Source organism: Protomyctophum bolini, assembly GCF_963924005.1.
Source record: "Protomyctophum bolini genome assembly, chromosome: 13".
Lineage (NCBI taxonomy): Eukaryota > Metazoa > Chordata > Actinopteri > Myctophiformes > Myctophidae > Protomyctophum > Protomyctophum bolini.
Genome location: NC_137874.1, coordinates 43,993,634 through 44,007,305, shown reverse-complemented (window position 1 = coordinate 44,007,305; position 13,672 = coordinate 43,993,634). Strand labels below are relative to the sequence as shown.

The 13,672-nt window shown below is 50.4% G+C and overlaps 2 protein-coding genes across 2 annotated transcripts in view; one reads left to right on the top strand and one right to left on the bottom strand.

The window, feature by feature from the left end:
* klhl13 (kelch-like family member 13) overlaps window positions 1-13,672 on the bottom strand; it is a 45,220-nt gene that overhangs the window by 14,609 nt on the left and 16,939 nt on the right. Inside the window, exons 3-4 of the mRNA XM_080779974.1 lie at window positions 4,457-4,625; window positions 1,028-1,160 (exon numbers count right to left, since the gene is read on the bottom strand). Of these exons, the coding sequence (XP_080636100.1) occupies window positions 1,028-1,160; window positions 4,457-4,625 (302 nt within the window). The remainder of the gene's footprint in view (window positions 1-1,027; window positions 1,161-4,456; window positions 4,626-13,672) is intronic.
* On the top strand, window positions 6,145-6,972 carry LOC308327076 (kelch domain-containing protein 3-like; the record flags this gene model as incomplete). The annotated part of the gene is made up of 1 exon (XM_080780215.1): window positions 6,145-6,972. The coding sequence occupies one exon, from the start codon at window positions 6,145-6,147 to the stop codon at window positions 6,970-6,972; it is 828 nt and encodes a 275-aa protein (XP_080636341.1).

Sequence of the window (13,672 nt, the reverse complement as noted above, 5' to 3'; positions counted from 1 at the left end):
CTCTGGAGTGAGTGTGGAACTATAGTGGCCCTCTGGAGTGAGTGTGGAACTATAGTGGCCCTCTGGAGTGAGTGTGGAACTATAGTGGCCCTCTGGAGTGAGTGTGGAACTATAGTGGCCCTCTGGAGTGAGTGTGGAACTATAGTGGCCCTCTGGAGTGAGTGTGGAACTATAGTGGCCATCTGAGTGAGTGTGGAACTATAGTGGCCCTCTGGAGTGAGTGTGGAACTATAGTGGCCCTCTGGAGTGAGTGTGGAACTATAGTGGCCCTCTGGAGTGAGTGTGGAACTATAGTGGCCCTCTGGAGTGAGTGTGGAACTATAGTGGCCCTCTGGAGTGAGTGTGGAACTATAGTGGCCCTCTGGAGTGAGTGTGGAACTATAGTGGCCCTCTGGAGTGAGAGTGGAACTATAGTGGCCCTCTGGAGTGAGTGTGGAACTATAGTGGCCCTCTGGAGTGAGTGTGGAACTATAGTGGCCCTCTGGAGTGAGTGTGGAACTATAGTGGCCCTCTGGAGTGAGTGTGGAACTATAGTGGCCCTCTGGAGTGAGTGTGGAACTATAGTGGCCCTCTGGAGTGAGTGTGGAACTATAGTGGCCCTCTGGAGTGAGTGTGGAACTATAGTGGACCCTCTGGAGTGAGTGTGGAACTATAGTGGCCCTCTGGAGTGAGTGTGGAACTATAGTGGCCCTCTGGAGTGAGTGTGGAACTATAGTGGCCCCTCTGGAGTGAGTGTGGAACTATAGTGGCCCTCTGGAGTGAGTGTGGAACTATAGTGGCCCTCTGGAGTGAGTGTGGAACTATAGTGGCCCTCTGGAGTGAGTGTGGAACTATAGTGGTCCTCTGGAGTGAGTGTGGAACTATAGTGGCCCTCTGGAGTGAGTGTGGAACTATAGTGGCTCTCTGGAGTGAGTGTGGAACTATAGCAGCCCTCGCCATCGTCAAAGTCGCCCAGCCCTGTGACCTCACAGAGGGGGAGGGGCCTCACTGACCTGTGACCTCACAGAGGGGGAGGGGCCTCACTGACCTGTGAACATGGCTTTGAAGTAGTCAGAGGAGGACGCCATCATGGCTCTGTGGACGGGGAACGGCTCCTCTCCGTCGCCCGCCACCAGCGTCACGTCACAGAGAAGACCCTCGATCCTCAGCTGGTCAAAGCCCTGGCAGAGAGAGAGAGACAATGTTACACTGTAGTCTCTCTATCCTCAGAGAGAGAGAGAGAGAGAGAGAGAGAGAATGTTACACTGTAGTCCCTCTATCATCAACTGGTCAAAGCCCTACACTGCACTACTCAGTGTGGCCAGCAGGCGGCAGACTGGTATGTCCTAACGTCACCTGTTGTTACCATAGAGCATAAAGATGGATGCTGTGGGGATGGACCTGGGAGACTTGTCAGGTTAGAGGGAGAGATGAATGGAGCAGCGATTCACCTTCCAACAGGACAACGACCCCAAGCACACGGCTAAGATAACGAAGGATTGGTTTAAGGACAACTCTGTGAAAGTCCTTGAGTGGCCCAGCCAGAGCCCAGCCTGGAACCCTATTGAGCATCTCTGGAAGGACCTGAAAATATCTGTGCAGCGACGCTCCCCGTCTAACCTGACAGAGCTTGAGAGGATCTGCAGAGAAGAAGGGGGGAAATACCCCAAATTCAAGTGTGCCAAGCTTGTAGGATCATTCCCAAAAAGGCTTCAGGCTGTAATTGCAACGAGTGGCCCCAGGAAATTAAATGCAATGCATTTCTCCCATAGACTTTTCTTAATTTATTTAAAGACGTTTACGCCGCGGACAAAGACAACTCGGAGCGTGACAAATCATGACAATGAACACAATGTTTTGGGCCGATCAAATCATTAGAAAGGAGAAAATAAAGGCAGGAGACAACACTATTTGTTTTGTTTTTCTTCTTTCTAATGATTTGATCGGCCCCAAAACATTGTGTTCATTGTCATGATTTGTCACGATCCGAGTTGGCTTTGTCCGCGGCGTAACCGTCTTTAAATAAATACTTTAAGAAAAGCCTATGGGAGAAATGCATTGAGATTCATTTCCTGGGCCACTCGTCGTGGGGGAGGGACTGCGACGCTCTATAGTGTGTAGATTAATGAGGGAAAAAAAAATTGAATCCCTTTTGAAATGAGGCTGTAACAAAACAAAATGTGGTAAAAGTGAAGGCGTGAGAATCCTTTCCGGATGCCCTGTAGGTCAGGACGGACATGTGCTGTTCCTTGGAGTGGTTATAGCAGGGTGAGGGTTAGCGCTGTGAGCTCCTAGATGGAGTGGTTATAGCAGGGTGAGGGTTAGCGCTGTGAGCTCCTAGATGGAGTGGTTATAGCAGGGTGAGGGTTAGCGCTGTGAGCTCCTAGATGGAGTGGTTATAGCAGGGTGAGGGTTAGCGCTGTGAGCTCCTAGATGGAGTGGTTATAGAAGGGTGAGGGTTAGCGCTGTGAGCTCCTAGATGGAGTGGTTATAGCAGGGTGAGGGTTAGCGCTGTGAGCTCCTAGATGGAGTGGTTATAGCAGGGTGAGGGTTAGCGCTGTGAGCTCCTAGATGGAGTGGTTATAGCAGGGTGAGGGTTAGCGCTGTGAGCTCCTAGATGGAGTGGTTATAGCAGGGTGAGGGTTAGCGCTGTGAGCTCCTAGATGGAGTGGTTATAGAAGGGTGAGGGTTAGCGCTGTGAGCTCCTAGATGGAGTGGTTATAGCAGGGTGAGGGTTAGCGCTGTGAGCTCCTAGATGGAGTGGTTATAGCAGGGTGAGGGTTAGCGCTGTGAGCTCCTAGATGGAGTGGTTATAGCAGGGTGAGGGTTAGCGCTGTGAGCTCCTAGATGGAGTGGTTATAGCAGGGTGAGGGTTAGCGCTGTGAGCTCCTAGATGGAGTGGTTATAGAAGGGTGAGGGTTAGCGCTGTGAGCTCCTAGATGGAGTGGTTATAGCAGGGTGAGGGTTAGCGCTGTGAGCTCCTAGATGGAGTGGTTATAGCAGGGTGAGGGTTAGCGCTGTGAGCTCCTAGATGGAGTGGTTATAGCAGGGTGAGGGTTAGCGCTGTGAGCTCCTAGATGGAGTGGTTATATCAGGGTGAGGGTTAGCGCTGTGAGCTCCTAGATGGAGTGGTTATAGCAGGGTGAGGGTTAGCGCTGTGAGCTCCTAGATGGAGTGGTTATAGCAGGGTGAGGGTTAGCGCTGTGAGCTCCTAGATGGAGTGGTTATAGCAGGGTGAGGGTTAGCGCTGTGAGCTCCTAGATGGAGTGGTTATAGCAGGGTGAGGGTTAGCGCTGTGAGCTCCTAGATGGAGTGGTTATAGCAGGGTGAGGGTTAGCGCTGTGAGCTCCTAGATGGAGTGGTTATAGCAGGGTGAGGGTTAGCGCTGTGAGCTCCTAGATGGAGTGGTTATAGCAGGGTGAGGGTTAGCGCTGTGAGCTCCTAGATGGAGTGGTTATAGCAGGGTGAGGGTTAGCGCTGTGAGCTCCTAGATGGAGTGGTTATAGCAGGGTGAGGGTTAGCGCTGTGAGCTCCTAGATGGAGTGGTTATAGCAGGGTGAGGGTTAGCGCTGTGAGCTCCTAGATGGAGTGGTTATAGCAGGGTGAGGGTTAGCGCTGTGAGCTCCTAGAATCATTATTTGTTTTGAACGTTTTCAACCACTAAAGTTTAAAATAATGGTTCAAAGTGGTTAGAATCTGTGTTTCCAGGTGTTGATGTAATACATGAATTTAAAAACAGTTTTCATTTCCCCGACAGATGAACATTTTGGATGTTAGCGGGTGTTTATTTTTCCGACAGCAAGCAGAGATATTATAATAATATGAGTCATTTCCTGTCATTACATCATGAGTCATTTCCTGTCATCATTATCATATCATAATTAATATAGTCATGTCCGTGAGAAGTTGAGGAGAGTGACAGGAACGCTGGAGGGTCTCACGCGCTCCGATAATAGTTAGTCTGATCGCCACAAAATAAAATGAAAGAAAATGAAAAAAGTAATTGAAAAAACTCCCCACCCGCCCCCCCCCCCCCCCCCCTCCCTCACGTAATAGGAGGGTCGTGTGAGTCACGAGAACCGAGGACGGATGTTTTTGATGAATCTAACACGGTTAACCCATTCTGAACGGGAACCCGTTTTGGTGTTAGCATCATGTTACGCTTTAGCTATTGAAAAATAGCAGACCTACAAGCTCATAGCGCGCCACCGAGTGGCGCGCTACGAGCTTGTAGGTCTGCTATTTTTGAAAAATCGAAGAACGACTGACATTTTTTTAATCTGATCTCAGGTCAGAATGGGTTAATCAGACCAGTGTGTGTCAGTGGAAACCTCGTATGAATCTGATCTCAGGTCAGAATGGGTTAAAATGGAGCTGCATTCTTTACCTGAGTTACCACGGAGCTGTGTGTGTGTGTGTGTGTGTGTGTGTGTGTGTGTGTGTGCGTGCGTGCGTGCGTGTGTGCGTGCGCGTATACCTGTAGAACCACGGATGAGTGCGTGTTGGACGTGAAGAAGCGCGTGTTGCTCGTGCCCGTCTTGCTGTGCAGGTGAGCAGAGGTCACGGAGGTCACGGAGGTCATGGAGGTCATGTCGCCGTAACCCAGGGCGACCTTCATGTGGGCGTCGTCGTCCTCCACCAGGGATCTGACAGGAAACAGGAAATGACATCGTCGTCATCGTTAGGCCCGTCGCCACGATGACCTAACAATCGACTAAATCGCATCGTCGACATCGACCAATTACAGGAGGGGGGGGGGGGGGGGGGGGGGGGGTTAGACCGTTGACTCTCACTATGTTTAAAATCTGGAAGCATAAAAAGTCTGGAGCAACGGAAGCTCTGATCACGAGTAAAATATAAATGCTTCCGTCGTACAGTCTGGAGCAACGGAAGCTCTGATCACGAGTAAAATATAAATGCTTCCGTCGTACAGTCTGGAGCAACGGAAGCTCTGATCATGAGTAAAATATAAATGCTTCCGTCGTACAGTCTGGAGCAACGGAAGCTCTGATCATGAGTTAAATATAAATGCTTCCGTCATACAGTCTGGAGCAACAGAAGCTCTGATCATGAGTCAAATATAAATTCTTCCGTCATACAGTCTGGAGCAACGGAAGCTCTGATCACGAGTAAAATATAAATGCTTCCGTCGTACAGTCTGGAGCAACGGAAGCTCTGATCATGAGTAAAATATAAATGCTTCCGTCGTACAGTCTGGAGCAACGGAAGCTCTGATCACGAGTAAAATATAAATTCTTCCGTCATACAGTCTGGAGCAACGGAAGCTCTGATCATGAGTAAAATATAAATGCTTCCGTCATACAGTCTGGAGCAACAGAAGCTCTGATCATGAGTAAAATATAAATGCGTCCTTGTATTGGACAAGCCCTTGTGCTGTTATCCTTTTAGCATTATTGTATAACTTACTCTTTACAAACTGTTAAATAAAGTAATCAATCAATCAATCAATCAAACACCACAAACAGTGGCCAATCAATAACTGTAAAGTCAACAAGATGACCGCACGCACGCACACACACACACAGGCAGTCGTGCACGCACACGCACACGCACACGCCCACACACACACTACAATATTTAAAAAAAGCCGACCATACAAGCTCACATTGACATGCACAATTACGATTTAGTTTAATTTCTAAATATCAAAAGGAAAAGAAAAAAAAAGATAGTGCCATTAAACAAAGTGACTTATTTTGTGCAGCGTGTTAAAATAATTTAATTTAACGGGAGTATCCGTCCGTAGGAGGACAGCAAACATGTGACATCATGTCTACGTCACACGTAGGCCTGACATCATGTCTACGTCACACGTAGGCCCGCTAGCCTATATAAGTGCTGACCGACACAGTAGGACTGCATTCCTTCAAGTCATTCATTCAAGGTATTCAGGACTGCATTCTTTTACCGGGAGAAACCTATAAACTACTGTGAGAAATGCTTCGTTGGACGGTGCACCTAAAAGGGCTTCCAGAGTATGATGCTGCTGTAGCAGTGGACCACAAAGTGTACTGCTTTAGAGGAGACTTTATCGAGTCAGAGCGTCGGACTGAAGTGCATGTCTTCAATACACTGTCCTTATGCTGGACCAAGTTTCCCCCAGAGACACATAGAAGAGGACAACGCCCCCTAGAGGTTCACCCCATGAACAGCAGCCGCACAGCTGTGCTGATCGACCCTTTCATCTACATCTGGGGGGGATTGACTGACACATGGAACTTCAGCAAGATGCTTTATGCATTTGATGTCGACGACCACAGAATGCTCAGACCCAAGGTTTCTGGGACCGTTCCACAGGGGAGGTGGGGTCACTCAGCCTGTGTTGTTGGGAAGGTCATGTTTATCCATGGGGGATTCAATCTGACTGGACGCACTAATGCCATCTACAAGTTGGACACCACCACGATGGTCTGGGCTTTAATTAACACCAGAGGAACTCCACCTCATGCTACATGTGGTCACTCTGCCACCATCATCGGGACAAAGATGTTTGTATTTGGGGGCTACAACACCATCAGAGTGTTTGACACAGAGACCAACCTATGGATGAACACGCCTTCTGCACAGCCTCTTCCAGAAGGACGCTACAATCATTCAGCCTTTACCTACAATGGAGAGCTGTACATATTTGGTGGAAGGAACTATAACCAGGACTTAAATGATCTGTGGAAATTCAGTCCAGCGACGTTCACCTGGAAGAAGGTTGAGTCCAAAGGGGATGTTCCATGTTTAAGAACTTGTGACACAACATGGAGGCACATGGTATTCTGTTGCATGGTGGGAGATCGTATCACCTTCTTTGGAGGACGTAGATCATACAACACAGTCAATGGTGACCTGTATGTCTTAGACTTGAGTCCTAGTCTGAAGACATTATGCAAGCTGGCAGTTATTCAGTACGGTCTGGATCAGTCTGACCTCCCACACAACATCAGGTGGGAACTGGCAGCCATGACAACCAACAGCCAATAGGAACTGGCAGCCATGACTACCAACAGCCAATAGGAACTGGCAGCCATGACTACCAACAGCCAATAGGAACTGGCAGCCATGACTATACCAACAGCCAATAGGAACTGGCAGCCAAAAAAATCACACCCGTGCCTTCCTACTCTCACCTATGGTGATGAGGTGAGGGTCATGACCTATGACCTATGACATATGGCCATGAGGTGCGGGTCATGACCCAAAGAATAAGGTCGCGAATACAAGCGGCCGAAAAGAGTTTTCTCCGGGTCAGCAGGAAAAATACATGATAATCTAGGGGTCGACATTGACGTGAAAAAGCATGAGAACCAGTGATTTAGCTAGAAGGACCTGGGTTCGATTCCCACCGGGGACAATGTGGGTGCTCGGGGCGTGTTCCATCAGTTCCCATACCCGAGGCGGGGTTGGTGAAAGGGCCTTTCTGTGTGTCCCCTAGGGTAGGTGAGTAACATATAAATGCTTCCGTCGTACAGTCTGGAGAAACGGAAGCTCTGATCACGAGTAAAATATAAATGCTTCCGTCATACAGTCTGGAGCAACGGAAGCTCTGATCATGAGTAAAATATAAATGCTTCCGTCATACAGTCTGGAGCAACGGAAGCTCTGATCATGAGTATAATATAAATGCTTCCGTCGTACAGTCTGGAGCAACGGAAGCTCTGATCATGAGTAAAATATAAATGCTTCCGTCATACAGTCTGGAGCAACGGAAGCTCTGATCATGAGTATAATATAAATGCTTCCGTCGTACAGTCTGGAGCAACGGAAGCTCTGATCATGAGTAAAATATAAATGATTCCGTCATACAGTCTGGAGCAACGGAAGCTCTGATCACGAGTATAATATAAATGCTTCCGTCGTACAGTCTGGAGCAACGGAAGCTCTGATCACGAGTATAATATAAATGCTTCCGTCGTACAGTCTGGAGCAACGGTAGCTCTGATCATGAGTAAAATATAAAGGCTTCCGTCGTACAGTCTGGAGCAACGGAAGCTCTGATCATGAGTAAAATATAAATGCTTCCGTCATACAGTCTGGAGCAACGGAAGCTCTGATCATGAGTTTAGTTGAATTTCTAAATATCAAAAAAAAGATAGTGCCATTAAACAAAGTGACTTATTTTGTGCAGCGTGTTAAAATAACGTATTTAATTTAACGGGAGTATCCGTCTGTAGGACAGCAAACATGTGACATCATGTCTACGTCACACGTAGGCCTGACATCATGTCTACGTCACACGTAGGCCCGCTAACCTATATAAGTGCTGACCCACACAGTAGGACTGCGTTCCTTCAGGTCATTCATTCAAGGTATTCAGGACTGCATTCTTTTACAGAGAGAAACCTATAAACTACTGTGAGAAATGCTTCGTTGGACGGTGCACCTAAAAGGGCTTCCAGAGTATGATGCTGCTGTAGCAGTGGACCACAAAGTGTACTGCTTTAGAGGAGACTTTATCGAGTCAGAGCGTCGGACTGAATTTCAGTGCATGTCTTCAACACACTGTCCTTATGCTGGACCGAGTTGCCCCCAGAGACGCCTGGAAGAGGACAACGCCCCCTAGAGGTTCACCCCATGGAAACCAGCCGCACAGCTGTGCTGATCGACCCTTTCATCTTCATATGGGGGGGAGTGACTGACACAGGGAACTACAGCACAGTGCTTTATGCATTTGATGTCGACGACCACAGAATGCTCAGACCCAAGGTTTCTGGGACCGTTCCAGAGGGGAGACACGGCTATTCAGCCTGTGTTGTTGGGAAGGTCATTATTAGAGTCCACAGAAGACATGTAAATATGAAATAAATGCTTAAACATGTAGCTAGGTGTAATGTTAGAGACCACAGAAGACATGTAAATATGAAATAAATGCTTAAACATGTAGCTATAGGTGTAATGTTAGAGACCACAGAAGACATGTAAATATGAAATAAATGCTTAAACATGTAGCTAGGTGTAATGTTAGAGACCACAGAAGACATGTAAATATGAAATAAATGCTTAAACATGTAGCTATAGGTGTAATGTTAGAGACCACAGAAGACATGTAAATATGAAATAAATGCTTAAACATGTAGCTAGGTGTAATGTTAGAGACCACAGAAGACATGTAAATATGAAATAAATGCTTAAACATGTAGCTATAGGTGTAATGTTAGAGACCACAGAAGACATGTAAATATGAAATAAATGCTTAAACATGTAGCTAGGTGTAATGTTAGAGACCACAGAAGACATGTAGATATGAAATAAATGCTTAAACATGTAGCTATAGGTGTAATGTTAGAGACCACAGAAGACATGTAAATATGAAATAAATGCTTAAACATGTAGCTAGGTGTAATGTTAGAGACCACAGAAGACATGTAAATATGAAATAAATGCTTAAACATGTAGCTATAGGTGTAATGTTAGAGATCACAGAAGACATGTAAATATGAAATAAATGCTTAAACATGTAGCTAGGTGTAATGTTAGAGACCACAGAAGAGAACCTTTTTCAAGCCTGTTTTCTCAACTCACTGTTTCCCTGCCAGACATTATACTCTATAAGCCATATCTCCTAAACTGGAGGGTCAAACTGAACAACCAATATGTCCATTTGAAGCTGTGATTCCCGGCTTTCACACGACATGAAGACTCAGTGTTTTTTGTCGACGTCGTAGCGTCGTAGCGTCACGCCACCCGTTAGCGTCAACGCTATAGGCTGGTTCTGGCTATATGCAGCTTAGCAGGAAAACACTGTGTGCATGTGTGTGCATGTGTGTGCGTGTGTGTGTGTGTGTGTGTGTGTGTGTGTGTGCGTGCGTGTGTGTGTGTGTGTGTCACGCCAAGACACTCATCCATTCTAACAGAGCGCTGAGACGGAAAGAACCAGCGCCTGAGGAGAGAGAGAGAGAGAGCCTGTGCGCACCATCCATCCATCTCCCATCCCCCCCTCCTCTCCTCTCCTCTCCTCTCCTCTCCTCTCCTCTGGAGGGGAGGGGAGGGGGGAGCAGCAGTAGAAGGATGACAATAGCTTCTAAAACCAGGACACGCCATCATCTTCATCTTCATCTTCATCATCATCATCACACGTAACCTGACAAAAGCCTGGCTCCTCCCAAAGCCCTCTCTCTCTGTGTGTGTGTGTGTGTGTGTGTGTGTGTGTGTGTGTGTGTGTGTGTGTGTGTGTGTGGTGCCCATATAAACACCACCACCGCCACGGGTGTGGGGGGGAGGGAGGGAGCGGACATGGCACTGGCTAGTGGCTACAGCCGGCCGCGTTAGTAGTGGTCAAAAACTACAGCCTTGATGCCCTGCCTGTCTGTCTCCCTGCTCTCCCTCCCTCCCTCCCTCCCTCCCTCCCTGCCCTCCCTGCCTGCCCTCCCTGCCTCCCTGCCCTCCCTGCCTGTCTCCCTGCCCTCCCTGCCCTGCTCTCCCTCCCTCCCTCCCTGCCTGCTCTCCCTCCCTGCCCTCCCTGCCTGCCCTGCCTGTCTCCCTGCCCTCCCTGCCCTGCCTCCCTGCCCTCCCTGCCTCCCTGCCCTCCCTGCCTGCCCTGCCTGTCTGCCTGCCCTCCCTGCCCTGCTCTCCCTCCCTCCCTCCCTGCCTGCTCTCCCTCCCTGCCCTCCCTGCCTGCCCTGCCTGTCTCCCTGCCCTCCCTGACTTGCCTCCCTGCCCTCCCTGCCTCCCTGCCCTCCCTGCCTGCCCTGCCTGTCTCCCTGCCCTCCCTGCCCTGCTCTCCCTCCCTCCCTCCCTGCCTGCTCTCCCTCCCTCCCTCCCTGCCTCCCTCCCTGCCCTCCCTGCCTGCCCTGCCTGTCTCCCTGCCCTCCCTGCCCTGCCTCCCTGCCCTCCCTGCCTCCCTGCCCTCCCTGCCCTGCTCTCCCTCCCTGCTCTCCCTCCCTCCCTCCCTGCCCTCCCTGCCTGTCTCCCTGCATGCCCTCCCTGCCTCCCTCCCTCCCTGCCTCCCTCCCTGCCCTCCCTCCCTGCCCTCCCTGCCTGTCTCCCTGCCCTCCCTGCCTGTCTCCCTGCCCTCCCTGCCTGCCCTCCCTGCCTGTCTCCCTGCCCTCCCTGCCTGTCTCCCTCCCTGCCCTGCCTGTCTCCCTGCCCTCCCTGCCTGTCTCCCTGCCCTCCCTGCCTGCCTGTCTCCCTGCCTGCCCTGCCTGTCTCCCTGCCCTCCCTGCCTGTCTCCCTGCCCTCCCTGCCTGTCTCCCTGCCCTCCCTGTCTCCCTGCCCTCCCTGCCTGTCTCCCTGCCCTCCCTGCCTGTCTCCCTGCCCTCCCTGCCTCCCTCCCTGCCCTCCCTCCCTGCCCTCCCTGCCTGTCTCCCTGCCCTCCCTGCCTGCCTGTCTCCCTCCCTGCCCTGCCTGTCTCCCTGCCCTCCCTGCCTGTCTCCCTGCCCTGCCTGTCTCCCTGCCCTCCCTGCCTGTCTCCCTGCCCTCCCTGCCTGTCTCCCTGCCCTCCCTGCCTGCCTGTCTCCCTGCCTGCCCTGCCTGTCTCCCTGCCCTCCCTGCCTGTCTCCCTGCCCTCCCTGCCTGTCTCCCTGCCCTCCCTGCCTGTCTCCCTGCCCTCCCTGCCTGCCTGTCTCCCTGCCTGCCCTGCCTGTCTCCCTGCCCTCCCTGCCTGTCTCCCTGCCCTCCCTGCCTGCCTCCCTCCCTGCCCTCCCTGCCTGTCTCCCTGCCTGCCCTGCCTGTCTCCCTGCCCTCCCTGCCTGTCTCCCTGCCCTCCCTGCCTGCCTCCCTCCCTGCCTGTCTCCCTGCCTGCCCTGCCTGTCTCCCTGCCCTCCCTGCCTGTCTCCCTGCCCTCCCTGCCTGCCTCCCTCCCTGCCTGTCTCCCTGCCCTCCCTCCCTCCCTCCCTCCCTGCCTCCCTCCCTGCCCTCTCTGCCTCTCTGCCCTGCCTGTCTCCCTGCCCTCCCTGCCTGTCTCCCTGCCCTCCCTGCCTGTCTCCCTGCCCTCCCTGCCTGTCTCCCTGCCCTCCCTGCCTGTCTCCCTGCCCTCCCTGCCTGTCTCCCTGCCCTCCCTCCCTGCCTCCCTCCCTGCCCTCTCTGCCTCTCTGCCCTGCCGGTCTCCCTGTCCTCCCTGCCCTGCCTGCGGGCATCAACACAGCACTCCAACCACTCTAGTCTATAGCCATTAAAATGCACGTCATTCCGTCCGTCCGTCCGTCAGCCCGCCCGCCGTACGCAGAGTGTTCAGACGGAGTTGACCCGACAGCCACGGAGAACAAGTCCATCATCACATCACTCACACCCCATGACCACCGGGGGGGGGGGGGGGGGGGTGGAGGTACTGCACGTAGCTCCAGTTAGCCAGCTAGCCACAACAACAACACGTAATGATGGAGGAGATAGGACCAAAAACTATAGGAATCAATACCCCAAAATAGATCCTGACGCAGGCTGACAGAGAACTACAACCTATCACAAACCATCACAGGGCAACAGACAGACAGACAGACAGACAGACAGACAGACAGACAGACAGACAGACAGACAGACAGACAGACAGACAGACAGACAGACTCATCATTCACAGCCAGAACCAACCAGAGATACTACTGTATACTGTCCAGTTAGCCAGCTGTACGTTACACTGATTGACTGAAGAAATATGATTAACAGTTTGCAGAATAATTACAGAACATTTCAGGCACAACTCAATACAGACAAGTGTTGGCCGACGACAGCATATTATTAACCCATTCTGACCTGAGATCAGATTCATACGAGGTTTCCACTGGACACACACTGGTCTGAGTGATTAACCCATTCTGACCTGAGATCAGATTCTAAAAATGTCAGTCGTTCTTCGATTTTTCAAAAATAGCAGACCTACAAGCTCATAGTGCGCCACTCGGTGGCGCGCTATGAGCTTGTAGATCTGCTATTTTTCAATAGCTATAAAGCATAATGTGATGAGAACACCAAAATGGGTTCCCGGTCAGAATGGGTTAACCCATTCTGTTGGTGTTTCAAGCATTATTGTATACTTTATAGCCATTGAAAAATTGCAGATCTACAAGCTCGTAGCTCTTGTGGGTCTGAAGAGTCTTTAAAATGTGGCGGAAATCATTGAATATATATTTCAGAGCAAACATTTTTAACTAAACTATTGGATTCTGGGTGTGGGGGGGTGGGGGGGGTCCCTGGAACTACATATTTTCAGATGGGGGTCCGTGGCCCAAAGGAGATAGTTCTAGGGCTCCATGACATGGAAAAGGTTTAGCACCACTGACATAGAAACATAGGGTTTAACCCTGTGAGAACCACTGATATAGAAACATAGGGTTTAACCCTGTGAGAACCACTGATATAGAAACATAGGGTTTTAACCCTGTGAGAACCACTGACATAGAAACATAGGGTTTAACCCTGTGAGAACCACTGATATAGAAACATAGGGTTTTAACCCTGTGAGAACCACTGATATAGAAACATATGGTTTTAACCCTGTGAGAACCACTGACATAGAAACATAGGGTTTTAACCCTGTGAGAACCACTGACATAGAAACATAGGGTTTTAACCCTGTGAGCACCACTGACATAGAAACATAGGGTTTTAACCCTGTGAGAACCACTGACATAGAAACATAGGGTTTTAACCCTGTGAGAACCACTGACATAGAAACATAGGGTTTTAACCCTGTGAGCACCACTGATATAGAAACATGGGTTTTTCAGAAAACTATCAGGATTTAGAAGCCTTT